We start from the raw sequence: 18,647 nt of genomic DNA, 5'->3' as shown, positions 1-18,647 counted from the left end.
AATCAGCTGTGGCTTGCAAACACACAGAGTAAACGTCTTATTAAGGTTCCGTTTTTAGTTTCTCCCTTTTTTTTCCTGGAATTGCAGTTGGTTTTTCTGGATTAGCTGCTTAGTGCTGTTGTTCTCAGGCATGTCTGTGCACATTTATGTTATTCTCACATCATAAAATTGTTTTTGTGGAGATTATGTTTGCAGAGCTGCAGGGAATGTGTTATGCTATTGAGTAAAACCACATAAAACAATGAATCTCTACAAAGAGGGGCTTTGAATTATAAGTAGGAAACAACTGTATTTATTATGATATCAATACATTTTTTTATATACACACAGTAACAAAAATGCAGTCTTAGTAGCACAATGAGTTGTTTACAAGTATGACTTCTTTCATTGTTTAGGCTTACTGCAAGTCTTTCCCTTGATTGCTTGAGCAAATTTGGACATTCTTTATGAAAAAAAAAACAAACTTAATGTTGCTTTGCTAACAAATTAATTTACATATGAATAAATAAAAAAAACATTGCTTTGTAATCCATTACCAGTGAACAATCTTTTTGAATAAACAAGACCTTTTAAAATAGCTGATGTGCAAATTCTCTACAATACAGAGTGGGCACAAGAAGTGTTAAGAATGAAATGTTGAGCGTTCTTTGAATGGCAATACTGAAGAGCAAAAAACGAAAAATGGAAGAAAATGGTTTCACAGTAAACAAAAACATGAAACAGCAAAAGCAAATTCAAGTAAAACAGGATTATGTTAAATTAAAACAAATTAAAATTCCCTAGACTCTGTGACATAGGGGCTATTACATAATTCCACTATTAAATGCAACAAAAGAACAAACAAAATATTTTCCAGGCTAAAAAGATAGCTTTAAGTCTTTAAAACAGAAGATCAAAATCATATATTATACATAAACAGGAAATCTGTTCCCAAAGCATGTCAGTGTATATTCATTAAAAATGTACAAGTACAGTAAACTATGCAAGACAAGACTGTCCTTTGCAATTATTTATTCTATTTCTTTAAGGACAAATAATATACAGCCCTTAACTATGATAATATCTCTGAGTCACACAGACAAAAAAAATATTCATGTTCTCACAATACCCAAATTTGGCAACTGCAGGCAGGACTATAGAACACTGCCCAAATGTGCAAACCATGCCAATCAAAGCAATTGATTAGATTCCATGATTGTACCATTAGTTCATCTTTCAAAGCTTACACTTGACTTCTATGTAACAGCATTTGATTTGGGATAAAGCACCCTCATTCTGTTTTCCTGTATTGCTCCACTGATGATCTTACCTGTACAAAAAGCATTCAGCGAAAGTAAGGTAAGGAAGGATCTTCTACTACTAGCTGTGCGATATACGTCAATGCCCATGCATTGTTGGTGAAAATTGATGACTGATCTTTATGGAGCCTGTGTAAAGCTGTCTAAGACACTCGTCATCTGCTTGTTCTCTTCAGCTTTTATGTGTCACAGTCTGGGGAGCAACCTGAGTGCTTCCTTCGCACCCAAATTTCATCTTCCTCTGTTTGCTTTTTATCTTTCACACTGTCCTCTGTCTTCGTGTCTGACAGCTTCGAATCAGTAGGTGTCTCACTGACTGTTGGGGACTTGAGGCCCTCGCCATCCTCTGTTTCCTCACCCTCCAAGGATAAAGCCATGACGGGCCCCTCGAGGTTGGCCTCAGCGGACGGCGCTCTGGGTGTCTGGCAGAACTCGTCGTCGTCGTCACTCAGGATGTCGGTCTCCTTCACCTCTTCCTGGTCCTCGTATTCTTCTAGATCGAACTGCTCTTCCACCCAGCGATCGGTGTCACCTGCTAACTCAGGCTGCTGCTGGTGTCGTTCGTCCTCCTGCTGCAGCCGATTTGAGTCGGGCTCCTGAGGTGAGGGGAGGTCCTGTTCAGGCTCTCCATCAAAAACGATGTCTGTGTCGATGGTGAAACGATTGCGCACTAGCTTCCTCCTTCCTAGGGTCCTGGTTGGGGCAGATGCTGTGAAAAACACAGAAGATCAAAAACATAAATAAGTTAGGTTTGCATGAATTTTACAATATCCTACATGAAGAAGATAATATGCATTGAAAAGCAGCTATTTTGAAGATGATTCTGATTAACCGTAACAAATTATTACAGTTCAACTACACCATACTAACCATACCCTGGTTTGGTGACCAAATCAGAAAGAATTCTCAGAGACTGCCTTTAGAATGAGATAAAACTTTCTGCACCGCCTTCTCCTTACATTAAGCTTTGGTCGCCAATAGTTACGGACATTATCTCTCTTGCATCAAGGCCTGCATCTGCAACATGTTGCACCATGTTGCAACAGAGACAGTGTTTGATGGAAATCTGCGTCGTCCCTGCTTGCTTACAGATTGCGGGCAACATTTTAACGGTAACCGTGGAGTGATAATTAAAAATAGAACTGTAAAAGGACACTAAACGTCATAGCCATAGTATACACTCATTATACCACGGCTATCAACCAATCAGATTGCAAGATTTTAACTACCCATTTTATAATCTGAATTGGGCCACTTTCAGTTATAGGGTGAATGCAGCCAAAGACTGGCATTTACCTGCTCTATTTATGGCGGGACGGGCCCCCTTCAGGGCACAGAGGCGCTTTCCTCCAAAGGGCACATACTGCTGGTTGAGGGGTAAACTCTCCGTTTTTAGAAGCTGCCGACGGTGCTTTTCCCTCAAGATGGAATGGACGGTCTTCAGAAAGTCTTTTCTACTCTCTGGAGAGCTGTGGGAGACAGGAGGCCATGTTATCAGTTTGTCACTCTATAGATAGCAGCAGACAGGATTGTATCAGTGGCACGCAAGCTTCAATCTGCGGTAGAATTCAGCCTCCATTAGAAGAGATCCTCACCTACAGCACAGCTGAAATGTCCTCTCTGGTCGTCCTTCTGACTCTGACTTTGTGTGGACAATCTCACACATAGCAGAGCCCTCACCATCTGAGGAAGAAATTAACAGTCACATTTGACCTCATGGACAGAGCACTCTAGCAAGATTATCTGAAATAATCATTTGTGGATTTAAAACAATACAATGTAAGTAATGAAATACGGTACTTTATTCAATGAGTCACTTACCCGCATTAGCCAAGGACCTGACCTGAAGGGCGTCTGTGGGAATCATGTGACGGTATCGGAAGGGGTCTTTTTCCTCTGAGGATACAGACACTCGATGGGAGCCACCCTTCAGTTAATCAGACGAATGATGTCAATTTCATCTTTCAGAACTATGATTGTGAAATGAACTCCATCCATTCTAATAAGCTTTAAAAAGGACCAGTGTCTAAGATTTAGGGGGATCTGTTGGCAGACACTGAATATAATATTCATAAGTATGTTTTAATCAGTGTATAATCACCTGAAAGTAAGAATTGTTGTGTTTTTGTTACTTTAGAATTAACTGTTTATATCTACATGGGGAGTGGGTCCTCTTTTTCACGTGTTTTTCACGAGTTTTGCTGCCACCCGTGGTTCTCCTACATGCTTGCATGCAAGGGAGGAGTTGAGGCGAAGGGTATTCAGTTGGTTGCAATCTGCAACCTCACTGCTGGATGCCAATAAATCCTACACGCTGGTCCCTTAAGGCTATTTAACAGGTGACCCACTGGGCTGATTCTGAAAGTGGCACATGAGCAAAGTAAAATTTATAATGATGGTTTTCAGATGCTTTCTTGCATATGTGAGAACTCACCATTTTCTTTTTCTGTTTGGACCCATCCTTGCACACAAAGACCACTGCTGTTTTAAACACTAAAAGACATAGTATACAAAACACAGCTCAGTTAATATATCAATAAACACATGCAAGTATGTCATAGCAGTCATAGTCATCCCAGACGTACCAAATGTAGCCATCAGGGGCTCTTTCTTCCATTTTCCTAAGGAGGCAGGAGGGTTGATCCAGGTCACACTGGTGTGGAGTAACAGGTCGCCCATGGATAGATCAGCAACCTGGCAATAGCAACAAAATATCGACAGTCACTTAACATGTACCCTCAAGTTGACAGAACAGAGCCAAGCCACTTTCACCCAACCTACCTCTTTCTTTTCACCGCTCTGCTCAGTGATGAGCTGGTCGAACACAGCCCCGAACTCCTCATGGATCTTCTGCATCTCATTGATGTGGCTGGCAACTTTGTTCATGGCTTTCATGGCAACTGCAGACAAGCAGATAACAATATATATTGATTTTTTTATGATCACCTGTATTCACCCTGGTCCTCAAATGAAAATGTCAAATGATTTAATCTTCTTGGCCAGCCATATGACCGGGTCTTACCATCTAGGTGGTAGTGCTCCTCACTGTCTGGGTCTGTGAGTGAGTAGAGCTCCTTCAGCAGGAGAGGATACTTCAGCACCCTTTGGATGGGTTTGATCAGGTACGACTCAAGGGTGGATGAGTGCTGCTGCTTAGGATTACGCTCATCCAGGAAGGCCTTGAAATCGGGATCAGTTTTGGCTGAAATGACCAGTAAAGAACACTCATTTATTTGCCCTTTCCACAACTGATAGTTTTGCATGTACAGATGATTAAACCACTTAAGAGTAGAATCAAGTAATTTTGATCATGGTCCGTAATTCACAGTAATAAAGCTTGTACTCTGTTTATGATTGTTTGACTTATTTTGATATTACCCAGGTTATTGTGGCATAAACATATTGATTTTTTCACTTTAAATTTTACTAATGTGTGCAAACTCAGAAACGGTTAGTGTTTATGTTTTACTTAAGCTCCCAAGCATGGTCCGTGCCATGACACTCACAGGCTAAAATGGGTATTGAGAACAACATCAGCCCTGCATTAAAATAACAAAGGAGGTTGTGTTGCTTGAAGTACAGTTGAGACTTAAAATACAATACAAGAAGTACAGTTTGAGTAACAGATCCATGAATTTAAAGGCTTCTCAGATGCCACTGCATAGTGGTTCATAGCAAGCCACACGTTTTCAATGACTTTGCAAAAGAGTTGCCATTGCTCTCATAGAAGAACAAAGCAAGCAAAGTTGAACGTGACCGTTCTTAGTTAAAACTTTGCTGTATGTTGCCACTGTACAACATGTGATGTTTTGTACTTGCTTTTTCATTCTTCTGAAATATGTTGGTTACATGATTATCAGAAAAGAAGTGATTGGGTCAGACATGTCAGATCAACAAGCCAATAATCAACAAGGAGCCATGCGCAATTGGCGCAGCCAAAAACCACAATTTAAATTTCAAGAGAGGCACAAGAGGCAAATGCAGAAGTTTGTCGGGGCACATGTGTGTTTGCAGAGCTCAGTGTGAAAAGAGTGCAAGTCTTTATTAGAAATAATCCACACTCAGTCTTGTTTGTTTGTTTTGTAGACTAGTTTTTTTTAAGAGCAGGCAACCACGTGTGGACAAGAATCATGTGTTAAGTACTGTAAAAGCAGCTTTACCTAAATAACACCACACCACACTCCATAACTAGTTGACTCATTGAATGTAAATGCAACAAACAAAGCCATCCACTCCAGTGTTAAGGGGAGTGGGTGTGCTAGCTAGAGAACAGACTGTTCAACACTGCTCATTATATATTATACAATGTTGCAGGGCTCTATAGCCAAGGGAGCCACCGGCTTGAAGTATGCAGAGGTCAAATGGACAACTGTCTGGCTGACAACTCTGCAGAGCAGATTTATGAAGCCTTGGAGGACAAGGCAGATGGTTGATGGATAAATACATCTTCTGGTTTGAGCCAAGGAGGAATGTTGACCCAAGAGCACATTTACTCACCCTTTACGAGGACCTTAGGGACTTTGGTGTGGCTGGCGCAGAAAGCACTGTAGATTTTAAAACGGTCTGCATAGTACAGGAAAGAGCCTCCTAGGGAGAAGAGGATTTTCTGTGAAAAAGGGAAGAGAAGTTACTCAACCAGTAGTTATAAAAGACTTTATGGGTGTTTTAAATGCCTGTTGCTGGTCATATCTTTTGGTGTATGTTTCACAAAGAGGGTGTACCTTAAACTGATCCACACTCTCTAGCTTCTCCAGATCTGGAACCAGTCTGGTCCCATCTTCCAGGGTTTTGAGAAACTCAACTTGGAACTCAACCATTTCCGGCAAATTCCCAAACAGTACATCCAGCTGTAAAAGAAAGACATCTGAGCAAAGTCTTAATAATTTCTCTATAATTTTCCCAATATCTTCATGTGGTGCATCCAATACTAGTCTCTCGCCACAGATGGAGCATGGAAACGCTCAAATATAATATAACCAAATTAATTTCATTATTGCAAGTGCATGTGAAAACATCTCTTTAGCTTTCAAACCTCCCTCTCCCCATCTCTATCTCTTTCATCATCCACCCCTCGTGTCCTTGTGAGTGGTTACTCTTCGCATGATTATGTAACCCACTGTTCCAAGAACATTTCCACAGTGTTGGTATTTAAAAGCCAACTACCCCTCAGATGTTCACAGGGAACATACCTCATCCTGAGTGAGGAAGGTCTCTTTCTGCAGTGGGGTTAAATATCTCCCGATGAGGCAATTGAGGTCCTGCAAGACAAGAGTGGATTATGTTTTATTCAGGGTTGTATGTGGTGTTGCTTGGAATACAGACATGAAAATGTACAGCTTTAAATAAAACTTAAATATTCCTCACAACAAGACTGTAATTAAGGTGCAGGGATAGTCTGAGAGAAGAGAAAAAATAGTCTTATCAAGATCAAAGGCAGAGGAGCTGGTGAATGCCTATCTGCATCCACTTTAAAAAAGACAGGAACTATATGGAAACTCAATTAAATTAATGACTGTGGCAACAGTTACCTTAGCTGAACTGTAGAAAGCCTATGAGATTAATTAGCAGCTCTTCTAAAAAGTAGGGAAATAGACCTCCTAACGTCTTCAAAGAAGGACGGCTGCTCTAACAAAGCAACGCACAATTAACCTCCTATTAACGTTGAATAATTGGTCATAAAGTCGAGGAGCCTAAAAGATGTTCATCTTATGAAGAAATAAATGAATTCTATGTTAGAAGGTAAAGATGGACTAGACAAAGGACTTGCATTCATGTGGCTATGTGGATATATGATTTATCATAACAACATGAGATGCTTAAAAAAAAAGCCTCAAAAAGGCTCTGTGCTCAAATTGGTAAAAAAAAAAAAAAAAGTGAAAATGTCTAAGGGAGTAGTCTTGAAAATCATGACAACATATGCCAAAAATAAATTGGATCAGCAACAGCTAGTATTACACCAGCAACTGAGCTTCAAGTCCCACTCCAACTGCACACAGCGACACATAAAATGCATCCACATGTCCGTTTGACTGCGGCTAAGTAGGACAGATAGCGAAGTCTCCCAAAAAACAAGACTAAATCCTTTAAAGCTGCTGCAATATACCATCCATCATGCACACTGTGATTTCTATATATATGTATATATGCTGTATGTGCCCCCTGTAATGAGGTATAACATTCTAGATAGCCTTGACATTATCCCGTTATATACCCTCTCTAACCCAGTTATTCCAGTGAGCCACATTTATACCGGGCAGAAAAAGATTAGGCAATATCCAGGCAAGGGCACAGCTGTGTCCCCCTTATGTCTCCTGGGACACAGAGATAAATATGGATTGGTCATGTGGAATAGGTAATGTGCAAGACTAACACAATCCGAGGCGGACAGAAACAAAGATCGATGGACAGGAGGAACGCATGCATGTACTCAAAAAGACCATCTGCCCCTTACAAGCAAGATGAGTGATACTGACTTTGACATAGGTGCGTTCGGTCTCCACAAGTTCACAGATGACTTTGCGGAGCTTGTCAGCATCAGAGAGCTGTCGGAGAGTCGCGGGAGGTGGGAAGGGCGAGTCTGGGCTCGGCGAAGAGGACACGCACTCCGAGGGATTCATGTCATGGAGACTGCGGCAGAAAGCGGCGACCTGCTCCGTACTCTGCAAAGAAATTGAAGAGAGAAAGAAAGAGGAAAAATTTGATGAATTATGTAACTCCAGCTTGAAGTCAAAAGGAAGAAAGATCCAATCATCAATTATTCAACACAGAAGGAGCACCTCAAATTTTAGCTCGCAGTTGTCACTTTCCACCTACTGATGCGCACGGATTCATGACTGTGCAGAGAGTGAGCCTTCGAAAGAGGCAGAGAGGCAGCTCTAGATAAATCATTTGAACTAATTTGGTCTATTTTCAGTCTGTCATAACAATACCTCTCCACCTCTCTCTCTCTCTCTCTCTCTCTTTCACTCACATCCCTCTTTTCCCTGGTGTTTTCCTCCTACTAACGGCTCGGTGGTGTAATGATTCATCTCTTTCACAGAGTCAAAATATACACACAACAGGGTCTGTCCACATACAGTACGGGTTGCCGTGGAGACTGGCCCTGATGTGCATTAGACTATCATTTTGGACAAAAATAGACCCCACTCAGCAACGCCATACATGCAGAACTAAAATGGTTACTTTGTTCGCAACAGGCTACAGCCTTTCCCTCTGTAACAAAAGAGTACTTTGGCTTTTTACATCAATACAAACACGAAATAAAAAGCACAAAAAGAACTCTATTCATGCCAATTAAACCTTTCTTTCATTTTATGAGGAAAGCATTTAATAGATCAAAAATAAAACCAGACTTTTTATGTTTTAAAGTAGACGACAGACAAGTTGCCAGGAGTTATGGCCACATAACAGGAACAACTAGCCCCTATCAACATTATTGAGTGCATGAGAGAGAGCTGAGGTCTCAAGTTAGCAATATAAAGTTTTTTTTATAGGCCAGACAGAAGCAATTTATCCGGTAGCACCTACATGCTCCTCTGGGAAATAATAAGAATACAGCCTACACATGGCTGCAGAAGATGGAACATTATCATTCTCAGATAAAAAAAAAATCTTAATTAAGATTCGTATTTGAGCTACTGATCTACCATGAGTCTCCACATCTAAAGGCATCAAAACAACTTAGTGTTTTTCGTGTTAGATATATATTACTCTGCATAAAAAACAATGCACAAATAATTCAAATGATTGTGTTATCTAATGACAGTCACGAATCTTCTCATGCAGCTTTGCAAACGACAATGGTTATCATCGTCGTTATTTAATCAGACAGACAGATACGTTCATATGCGAGGCATGACAGCAGCTTGTTTCTTTTGACAGTGTTCCCAAAATGATCAGGCAGCTCCCAGATCATCAGATGAACTGGAATTTCTACAGTGGCTGTAAATGCAATGTTGCAAATGCAGTCTTACCCTATAGTGAAAGAAGTGCTGTAATAGGTCTTTTGTAAACTTTGATGTTATTTTTGCTGATTAAAACATTTTAGCATAAAAAAACGACGTGTATGTAAGTAATCTCCGTTATATTTTCAAAAACATTTGTATGAAGAGAGTGTCTTTGAGAGTGGTCTTTGAAAGATGCTCACAACACGTATTTATTAATAAATGTACTACTGACATCCAGCACATTTTTCAAATGTCAGAAGACATAACAGCAGTTTTTCTCAGTGCAACATATCTGCATTTGTTCCTGCAGAGCTTTGCTAATATACTTTTTTTGCCAATGAGATACTGTATATTCATCCAAATTGAAGTTCAAGTGCAGTATAAGAGCAAAAAAGTTAGAAACACACACACACACGCACACACACACAAAACAGCAGCACACATTCAAGTTTGAAACCATAAAAAAAAACATCCAAAGAAATAAATGTGTAAATAAGCCTGATTTGTTCCTGCCCATTTAGTCAAATGAAATCAACCATTTTTACTGAGCACAACAGTCTGGTAATAGTCTTCCCCATCACAATCTAGGCTAATTAACACCATGGCAGCTTTGGGTGCATAGACACTCATGCCGTGGCAGAGAGAAGAGAAAGAACAGAGAGGGGAGAAAAATCAAAGCCTTCAACATCACATGAAAAGAACAATATGTAGATGAGAGCTTGTGATGGGTAAAACTGAGATGTCAGAGACTGGTATTTCCCCGAACACATGAAATTTAGATTAAAAAATGGTTTAAAGCATGAAAGTGCTGATGATGGGGTAGGGAGAAGATTGCATGCCTGCCCTCTGAAACTGAGAGAAGCCTTAGATCATAGCTCAAGCTGTCAAGAAAGAAAACTCTGCAACACTAAGGGAGTCACTGAAACAACAGTCAGGATAGTTTGTCAAAGTCATGTAACGTCCACGTTCTCTGAGGTCTCTCCTGTAGAGACTTAACTCCTACATGCTGTGGGGTTGTTGTTTTTTTTTTGGCATGCTATGGAGCACTCCATTGATTATGGGGCAACTCTGCGACAGAGTGGTGACTCACAGCTTCCTGTAGTCTGTTCAGAGCAGCCAAGAAGAGGTGTGAAACAAACACAGAGAAGGAGAGGTACTTTACTCTGACTGGAATAACAACATCAACTCCCATCTATCACAGCAGCAGCTAGCCAGATAAAGTAAAACGGGATACAAGGAAGGAATCTCACCAGATGAAGCATGTCATAGATGGACTCTGAGGAGCGCTTGCTGTGCTTGCTCCACTTCAGGACGGACATAGCTGGGTGCAGGTGGACAGTCAGCGTCAGTCAAAGTGCCAGAGAGAGAGAGAGAGAGAGAGACTCCAGACTTTGGAAAGAGTCAAGTCTACACTGCGCTTCTTCAACACATTTCTCAGCCCTTTCGTCTTCCCTCTCTTTACAAAAAAAACGAGAAGGTGCTGTTGTGCTTGTGAAGGATGAGTGAAGCTGCTCAGCCTCCTCCTCTCCGCCCACCAGCCCCTCGCCTTCAGAGTCTGCTGTGGTTCTGTCACTGATAGTCTGCTGTTTTCTCCCTTTTCCTCTCTCTCTTCTCTACAGGCTGGGTAAACTCAGGCACATAGTGTGAGTGTGAAGATCTGGCCAACTGCAGCAGCATTGTAAATGAGTCTTGATAATCCTCCAGACCGGAGAGAGAGAGCAAAGGAGCGGGAGGGAAGAAGTCTCCTCCTCAAGGTTGCAGTGGGGCAGGATTGGTTGGGTGAGCCACACCGCAGTGGAATATAAATGCAGGATTTCAGGAATAGAGGGGGAGTGACGGGGAGAGGGGAGCAGTAAGGGAGGTTTTGCAGGAAGAAAATGGATGGTAGGAAATGTTTACACTTGCCAAAAAGTATTAAATAAAAAGCAGCAAATCATGCGTTCCTGTGACACCTTCACAAGCCCAGAAAATGCCCTTGTTCTGATCAGTGAAACAAAGAACAAGAAGATACGCTCAGTAATTTGCATGTCGTCAATGTGTGAGTACATTGACTTAATTAATGCAATCTCATGTGTCTCCTTTCTGACAATGTGCTTCAACTACACCTCACATCAGTTAGTGATTTCACTACTTTTCCAAGAACGCTTTCAACAACACCCAAACAAAATTGCACACCACAAAAGTGTCTGTGGTAATGTATAGCAAAGCAAAAGGGGTTTGCAGTCAAGAAACATGTTGGACTTGTGACTGTTGGTTCAGGATGCTAAATGTTTTGCAGCAGCAAAGCATGCTGGTCTATTGAAACTACTGCCAAAGGAAATTTTGTATTGCTGCATCTTCTATGATAAAAATATCACTGTGGTTGGTGAAAGACAGTACCAAATGTTGAGTCTGGGAAGAAGCAATTGCTCTGAATGTCTGGCACTACAATCTTATAACTAACCAATGTGATCAGCAAATTAGATGCCAGAACAAATGAGGGCCTAGAAATGTAGGCTATATAACTAATAGCTGTTTGTTTTTTTACAATGTATTGTGTTACACTGTTTTTTTGCCCTTCGGTGCAGTGTGAAAAGTTTGTCTCTGTCCCAAAGCACAAAATAAAATAAACAATATGCACATATTTTTGATCAATAGCCATGATCCACTTACTTTGCCAGAGAGTTGTTACTTTAAAAGTTTGCTTTGCAGCAAATTCATCATGTTTGAAAGCAAAACTCCCAGTTGGCGTTGCTGCAAGTTGTCACTGGCTATAAGAACATCGGCTGCAAGAACAAGTTTATAGGACAGTAAACTGTCATCATAGTGTACACAGACAGGTGTACAAGGGGGACACTTGTCACACAGCCAAAAACGCATTAATGAGCAAACATTTGTATCATTTTGTTCTGTTATCAGTGAGCTGGTGGTGCAAATCCAGACATTATCACCGCATTTCAGATAAAACTTAAATCTTCACAGCCTCTTCCACTGATTCATCAAACATTTTCAACGCCACACGAAAACAACTAGCTTCAATGACAAGGCAATTAACATAAAAAAGGGAAAAGGCACATTTAACACGGGAAAACCCCACCTAAACCAGCACCATGATGGAATGCTGCATCTAACCCTAAGCAACCAGCTAAAATTGGTATAATATTTGATTAATTGTTACTCATTTAGTAAGGCAAGTTAAATTTCATAATTAAAGAGAAGAGATAAAAGACCAGTGATGTGACCAAAATTTGAAGGGCAAGTGGGATGACTCAGGATCTCGCGGTGATCCTTGGAGTTCGTCCAGGGAGCCCATAACCCCAGTTGGTGTGATGAAAATGAAGTAATAAAGTGTTCTGATAAGAGAAATTAATCTACGAGGAGATATCATCCTTTCATTCAGCATTGTATGAGCAGAGCCAAGTTGTCAGCTAGTTGCAGAAAGGATAAGATACCATGGCTTTAATCTCACTTAAAAATCGTTTTTACTCCGAGGCTCTCTGTACTCAGCATACATGAATTTGCCGTCTTGTTAGCTGCAGCACTTCAACAGCAAAATGTAGGTCTTCAGTTTTGTTCAAATCTATATGGTTGATATATATATATATTTTTTTTTTGGTTGTCTTGCTAATCCTGCCCTGTGCCGTCTTTAGTAATTTGTGTGTGTATGGTTAATTTAGAGAATACACCTCCATTCATTTTCTGCTCCTAATCACAGCACATAATCAAGCAATTAGAATGCAAGCTTAATCAAAGGCCCATCCATCACTTCGATGTTACATTCAAAGTGAATACTTGACTCTTTCCTCGAGTCTCTCGTGCAGAAGATACACTTCATTTGGTGTAAATTAATATTTAGGTTCCACTGATTAGCCAGAAGCTAAAAAATACAATTAAAACAGGGAACAAGGAAAAGAGGAACCTGATAAAGATTTACATCAAGACAAAGAGGATGAAAAAATGGATAATGTAAGTATAGACACTGCTCTGCTTTCTTAACCAAAATGAGATGAGCCAGTGACAGATGGCGCCTCAAACTGTGGTGGAGCAAACTGTTCTTAAGCACTGTCTTCATAACAACACAGAGAGCTGAGGGGGATGCTGTGAAGGACAAGGGAAGGAAACAAGTAAAGGAGCCAGCACAACAGCTCATCAGATGTTTTCTGCAATGATACTCAGTAGTGATGCATGGCCACACACCCACCCGACCTGTTTATGAGAGCCAACCATCTGAACCTGACCAGCAAAGCACCTACTCTGTCTCTCTCTCACACACACACAAACACAAACAAATGATGCATCCTTCACATCTTAACAGTGAATTTTAACAAAATAGTAGTCTATATGTGTACATCTATACTGTCTTTTTTTAGCCTACTGTTTGGCTGCACTGTGTAGAAAAAGAAGTCCACAGTTCCAGGATTGAACATATTTCGATGTGCTTTGAGCACTCGACCAGCTGAACTCAAAGTGCACTCACTGGATGCGCTTGTTGCTGGAATGCACAGCACTGAGTGTATAGTTACATTTATTAGGATCCCCATTAGCCATTACATGAGGCGACATCTACTCTTCCTGGGGTCCACTGTGTGTGTGTGTGTGTTTTTGAGAGAGAGAGAATGACAGAGAGCAGAGAAGAGACTAATAATGCACAGCCTAGCCTCTTGCACACAGTGTTTCTGTAAGTTATTTATAACTTACTCGGAAGCTTACCCAAACCCGCCTGACCCATGGGACCGCAGGTTGTGGGTCAACCCGCATATCATTAATACTCAGACTCCATTAACAAAACAAGAAGAATCCGTGCTCTTACCTTTCTGCATTCATCAAACTCACTGAAGATCTCAGAGTCGTCATCTAAGCTGTCTCCCGAGCTCTCCAACAACAGCCCCACCCCATCATCCAGGATCTCCTCTGCAGCAAACAAACAAGCCATGTAATGAGCTTCGTGAACACTGTCTATATATACACACAGTATATTTGTTTCTTTGAGATGAATTCATTTTCAACAAGGATTGTACAGCACAAAACACCAAAGAAAAAGTGATAAAAATAAAATATTGTTTTTGCTGTGTCATTTTAACTAAGATTTAAGACTTTTATGTAGGGCATGCCGACCTTATCAAACTAATCCACTAACTGGGGCCACACATACTGCTGGGAACCTCTTATTCTCCCGGATTAAGACCCTGAAGATTCACTATGTTTGCATAAATGAAAGTGATGTCACTGGCAAGAAATCTTTTCTGCTTACAAGGAAAAAAAAAAAAATCAAAGCTTGAGAACAGTCTGCTTTTTCCTATCTGGTCTGTTTGGATTGTTTCTGGTCTGTTTGGTATGTCTGTTTGGGATTACAGACCAACTAGGATGGCAAACATGACCATACTGTGTGCAAATGATAACTCCAATATGCAGTAAAACTGTACATGACTTCTGTGAAATTGAGTTTTGAAGTTAAATTCCTCAGTAATCTCTACTAATTGGACCCACAAATGTGCCAAATTAGTAAAGGAAAGTTTCAGGAGCTAATCATTTACATTATTAGTGAAACAAAACATAAACAGGCTGCATGTCAGGCTGTATTTGACGGTGTGTGTCACCTTGACTCTGGGAGAAGATGTCTGTGTAGAGATCTTCCTCTGCATCTGAGCGGCGTGGCGGTAGGTAGCACAACTGACGGCGGTCCACAGAAGGCAAGGTGTTGACTGTCAAAGCCAGTGAGGATTGGGAGAATGCCGCCTTCATGTCCGAGAAGTTGAGACTATGAGAGTCCTTTCCGTTCAACTGAAGTATTTCATCCCCTGCATTCAGACCTGCAGAGTGGGAACACCATAAGCTTTAATTCAATTTTCTGCCCATCATGCCCCATGGACTAAACAAACAGCATCTACTTTCCCTTATATATGAGATGGTGGTAACAATCTCATATAAAACAAACAAAAAATGGTCAGTTAATCAACACAACAAATGAGATCATTTGTTGTGTTGATTAACCAGTAAACTCCTAATTAAGATTATAGGAAGACATTATTGTAAGAAACCAAAACAAAATTAAAAGGAAAAACTGGAGAACATTACTTGCAGATTCATTATCTTGTGAACCTGACCTATGACCTATGACCTGTGAACTGCCAACCACTGAGACAGTGAAGGTATCTTAGTGTCCTGCAGCACAGCATCACTGCATGTGCACCACCTGCACTGTGATCAACAATCGTATAATATTTTATCATCCCTCAACCCTGTAGTCTAACTTAATAGCATGGGTACCAATGTGAAGCAACTGTGGTGAGGTGTCATATTCAGCACTGTCTTTCCATGGCTGCCAACTGTTATGCATTGTCCATGAGACTCACACAATTGACAATTTTCACACATTCTCACGCCACACGTACATTTTCTCACACAGTGAAAAACAAATTCATAACTGATAACGTCGTGGGGTGAAAAGAGGACACTGACAGCGCACAGACAGACAAGACAGAGCAGCACAGCGCAACAGCAGCAGAAGCAGCCAGTTATTCAGACCATCAGGGGGAAAGCGGGAAATGTACACAAATCTATTATATTGTAATTTATTCCCATGCATGCTGCTCAGAGTAATCTCATTCAGAGGCTCTTCTGGCAGCAGCTCCTCTTGATTCCCTCACGATTCACAATAATAAATTTTTATGTTAGAGTCGAGGCCATTTCATTCATCCAAAGTCTTTGCTGTACTTTGTTGCATTTTCAATTGCAGCAAAGTACAACAAAGACTTTGAGTTGAGTATTGAAAATAGCAACCCTCAGGTTTAACATTATTTAACCAGGTTTAATCATCCAAATCATATTGTGATGTGTTGTAAGGTTATTTCATTTCCATAAATTGTTTGTCCTTGTTTGACCTTGAAGATGGCCTGGTAGCCTGCAACCTACTACCATTTTAGGCTACATAATGTTTTTATAAACGTAATTTCAAATATGACATAGCCATTTCCTGTCCCGATCCACCCAATTATATACTGTTCTTGATGTTCATAGCACCTTCAATCTAACTAATTTAGGTGGTTTAGAAATGCAGGAAATCCCTCTGCCAATTATGTATCTTCCCAAGTTTGCTCCCCCATTTTAAAACATAACAAGATGTCCATGGTGAGAAGCATAGATCTTTCTTGTCCTATGTTTGGAAGAAAAAGTCTTATGAAAAAGGTGTTGTTTCATAAGGCCAGAGAAAGGCCCCCCCCCCAGAAACAAAGGAACAAATCTCACTCCATGCTGAAGTCATAACTCGGCAGCCCTGATCTTTTACAAAGGCCAGTGAGAGACAGTGTGGTTATGATTATAGTAATCAACGCCCTTGAGAACTGCTGTGTTCTCTGAACCCTTCCCTGCCTACTGAATAAGCATTTGCTAATGTATTTCTAAAGAGAAACTGTAAAAATGTCTATTGACCTTGATGTAAGAAAAATGCTTTGCTTAGTTCTACAAACATATGGAGAAGAACAAAATTTGCTAATGCAACTCCAGTTCTTTTCCTTTTTTTCCTCTAGCTGTAACTCATCAGTTCATCAGGGAGTTCATTTGATGGAAATGAAGGGTAATGAACCTTTGGCAAAGGCTAATCCGCCCGCCTTCACATCAGTGATGTAGAGCTGCTGTACCCCGTCCTCCTCCACCACTGAAATGGAGAAACCTGGAGGAGGAAAAGGAGAGGCATAGAGGCGAGAAGAGGAGGAGGAGGAGAGAGAAGGGGGATTCTGTTATATAAAACACATCAGAGGGATTTGTGCAGAACAAATGGGAGTGCGTCTGAAAAAATTCAGGTCAGGTATAGGTCAAAGAAAAGCAATTATTACACCCTAAAACAACAGCACCACATATAAAATCTTTGACATTGACTTCAAAACAGCATATTAACTGAAAACAAAAACATAATTATAACCATCAATCTAAAAGAAACTACATTTAAATAGGTCCTACCGTAACCAATCATGCAGGATACATCTCGGTCAAACTGGATTACTTTTGTTATTTTGGAGCAGAGCTCAATTTCTTTGTAAAGCTGTGAAAAACAAAAAGAAGTTATTATATAAATCGTGACACAATGGCCTACTTTATTCATATTCTAGTGGGTGGGTTATTGACAGCATGGAAAGAAAGCGTTAATTTTCTGTATTAGACAAAGGAGATCAAACAGAGTCCTTATGCAAGATAGTCTGTGCGTCTGCGTCTGAGTACATGATGTAAATAAAAAAGTCACTACAGATATTATTTATTAAGGCTCTCCCATGAATAGATTTATGTTTTGGTGCATTGTCCTCCCTGGCAGGCGTTTCCACAGAGAAAATATAACATAAAAAGGGTAAAAATACAAGTGTATTAATAATTCACAACATATGATGCTCTTATGGTCTGTGGGTTTTTTCCATGTTAGTTCCTTATGCAATTACTGGTATTTCTTGAAAGATTATTTTTAGCATTTGTTTGCCTTTATTTGACAGTAAAAAGTGCAGAGAGGCAGTTTTATTTTTATTTTTTTTAATGTTCAAACAGGAAGTTACATACCAAGTCACACACATCCTCCTCTGGTTTGGGAATGTAGAATTGCACTTGATTTTCAATCAGGAATTTGAGCCGTAAGTAGTGCTTGGTGGGATCGAGCTGGTGAGCCTGTGTGATGAGGGCGAAAAGACAGAAAGAGGATTGTTTTTTTATCATAAACTTGACAGCAGCTTATTACAGACTCATTTCTGACTGATAAAAATTAAGATCCACAAAGCTACTCAGCAAGCTTGTTAAAATGAGATATTCAGATCTTTCTGACTCTGCAATAATGGTATTTGTCTAGTTAAATTATGAAATAAGAGCCACTGCCTGGCCTCTCATGACAAGACATCCTCTTCTTCTTTATCATGCAGATGTCACTGTATTGAAACGTGAACCGTTGGTCAGGTGAGGTAATTTGAGGCTAGGTGTGGTTACCTTGCAGATGGTTTCCAGAACGCACAGTGCTGATTCCCCTGGCTGGATGATGGTTAGCACTGGCTGGTCATTTGGCAAACAAACCCAGGATGGAGTGAGGTGGTCAGGGACCCATATGTCACTTTCTGTGCTGGGCCGTGGAAGGCTTTTCACAGTTCCCTCCTCACTCTTCTGTGAATAGAGGCACATTAAAAGGCTTGTTCAGTTTGCTTTTAATTTTACAATGTGAGCATGTTTTAGTGCAAAGTTTGATTAAACCACAATAGGTAATGATTCCACTGTTATGTTTCAGTGATTCCCCCAAAGCAGTCCTCTCTTTACTACCTGCTATCTAAGCAATTAAAATACATTTTCCAATGAGTATAGCTAATTATTGTACATTTGCTTTAAGAAATTAAACAAAAAATGCAACCTCTAATGTGCCTGAGTTGCCTTCATAGTTATAACCTCAGAGCCTTTGCTCTGC

At 40.4% G+C, this 18,647-nt stretch overlaps 1 protein-coding gene across 2 annotated transcripts in view; it reads right to left on the bottom strand.

Moving 5' to 3' along the window:
• Positions 1–263: 263 nt before the first annotated feature.
• The window catches only part of LOC137186344 (rho guanine nucleotide exchange factor TIAM1-like), a 51,565-nt gene continuing 33,181 nt past the window's right edge, over positions 264–18,647 (bottom strand). For both annotated transcript variants that reach the window (XM_067595207.1, XM_067595208.1), the window contains exons 10-27: positions 18,182–18,352; positions 17,765–17,869; positions 17,180–17,261; positions 16,806–16,892; positions 14,821–15,033; positions 14,034–14,134; positions 7,772–7,957; positions 6,488–6,556; positions 6,020–6,145; positions 5,796–5,904; positions 4,321–4,500; positions 4,080–4,198; positions 3,884–3,992; positions 3,733–3,791; positions 3,120–3,225; positions 2,894–2,981; positions 2,595–2,767; positions 264–2,007 (exon numbers count right to left, since the gene is read on the bottom strand). In XM_067595207.1, coding sequence (XP_067451308.1) covers positions 1,478–2,007; positions 2,595–2,767; positions 2,894–2,981; positions 3,120–3,225; positions 3,733–3,791; positions 3,884–3,992; positions 4,080–4,198; positions 4,321–4,500; positions 5,796–5,904; positions 6,020–6,145; positions 6,488–6,556; positions 7,772–7,957; positions 14,034–14,134; positions 14,821–15,033; positions 16,806–16,892; positions 17,180–17,261; positions 17,765–17,869; positions 18,182–18,352 — 2,613 coding nt within the window. In that variant the 3' untranslated portion in view covers positions 264–1,477. The remainder of the gene's footprint in view (positions 2,008–2,594; positions 2,768–2,893; positions 2,982–3,119; positions 3,226–3,732; positions 3,792–3,883; positions 3,993–4,079; positions 4,199–4,320; positions 4,501–5,795; positions 5,905–6,019; positions 6,146–6,487; positions 6,557–7,771; positions 7,958–14,033; positions 14,135–14,820; positions 15,034–16,805; positions 16,893–17,179; positions 17,262–17,764; positions 17,870–18,181; positions 18,353–18,647) is intronic.

The sequence above is a fragment of the Thunnus thynnus genome, chromosome 7 (genome assembly GCF_963924715.1).
Source record: "Thunnus thynnus chromosome 7, fThuThy2.1, whole genome shotgun sequence".
Taxonomy (NCBI): domain Eukaryota; kingdom Metazoa; phylum Chordata; class Actinopteri; order Scombriformes; family Scombridae; genus Thunnus; species Thunnus thynnus.
This window is presented reverse-complemented; position numbering and strand designations above follow the sequence as displayed.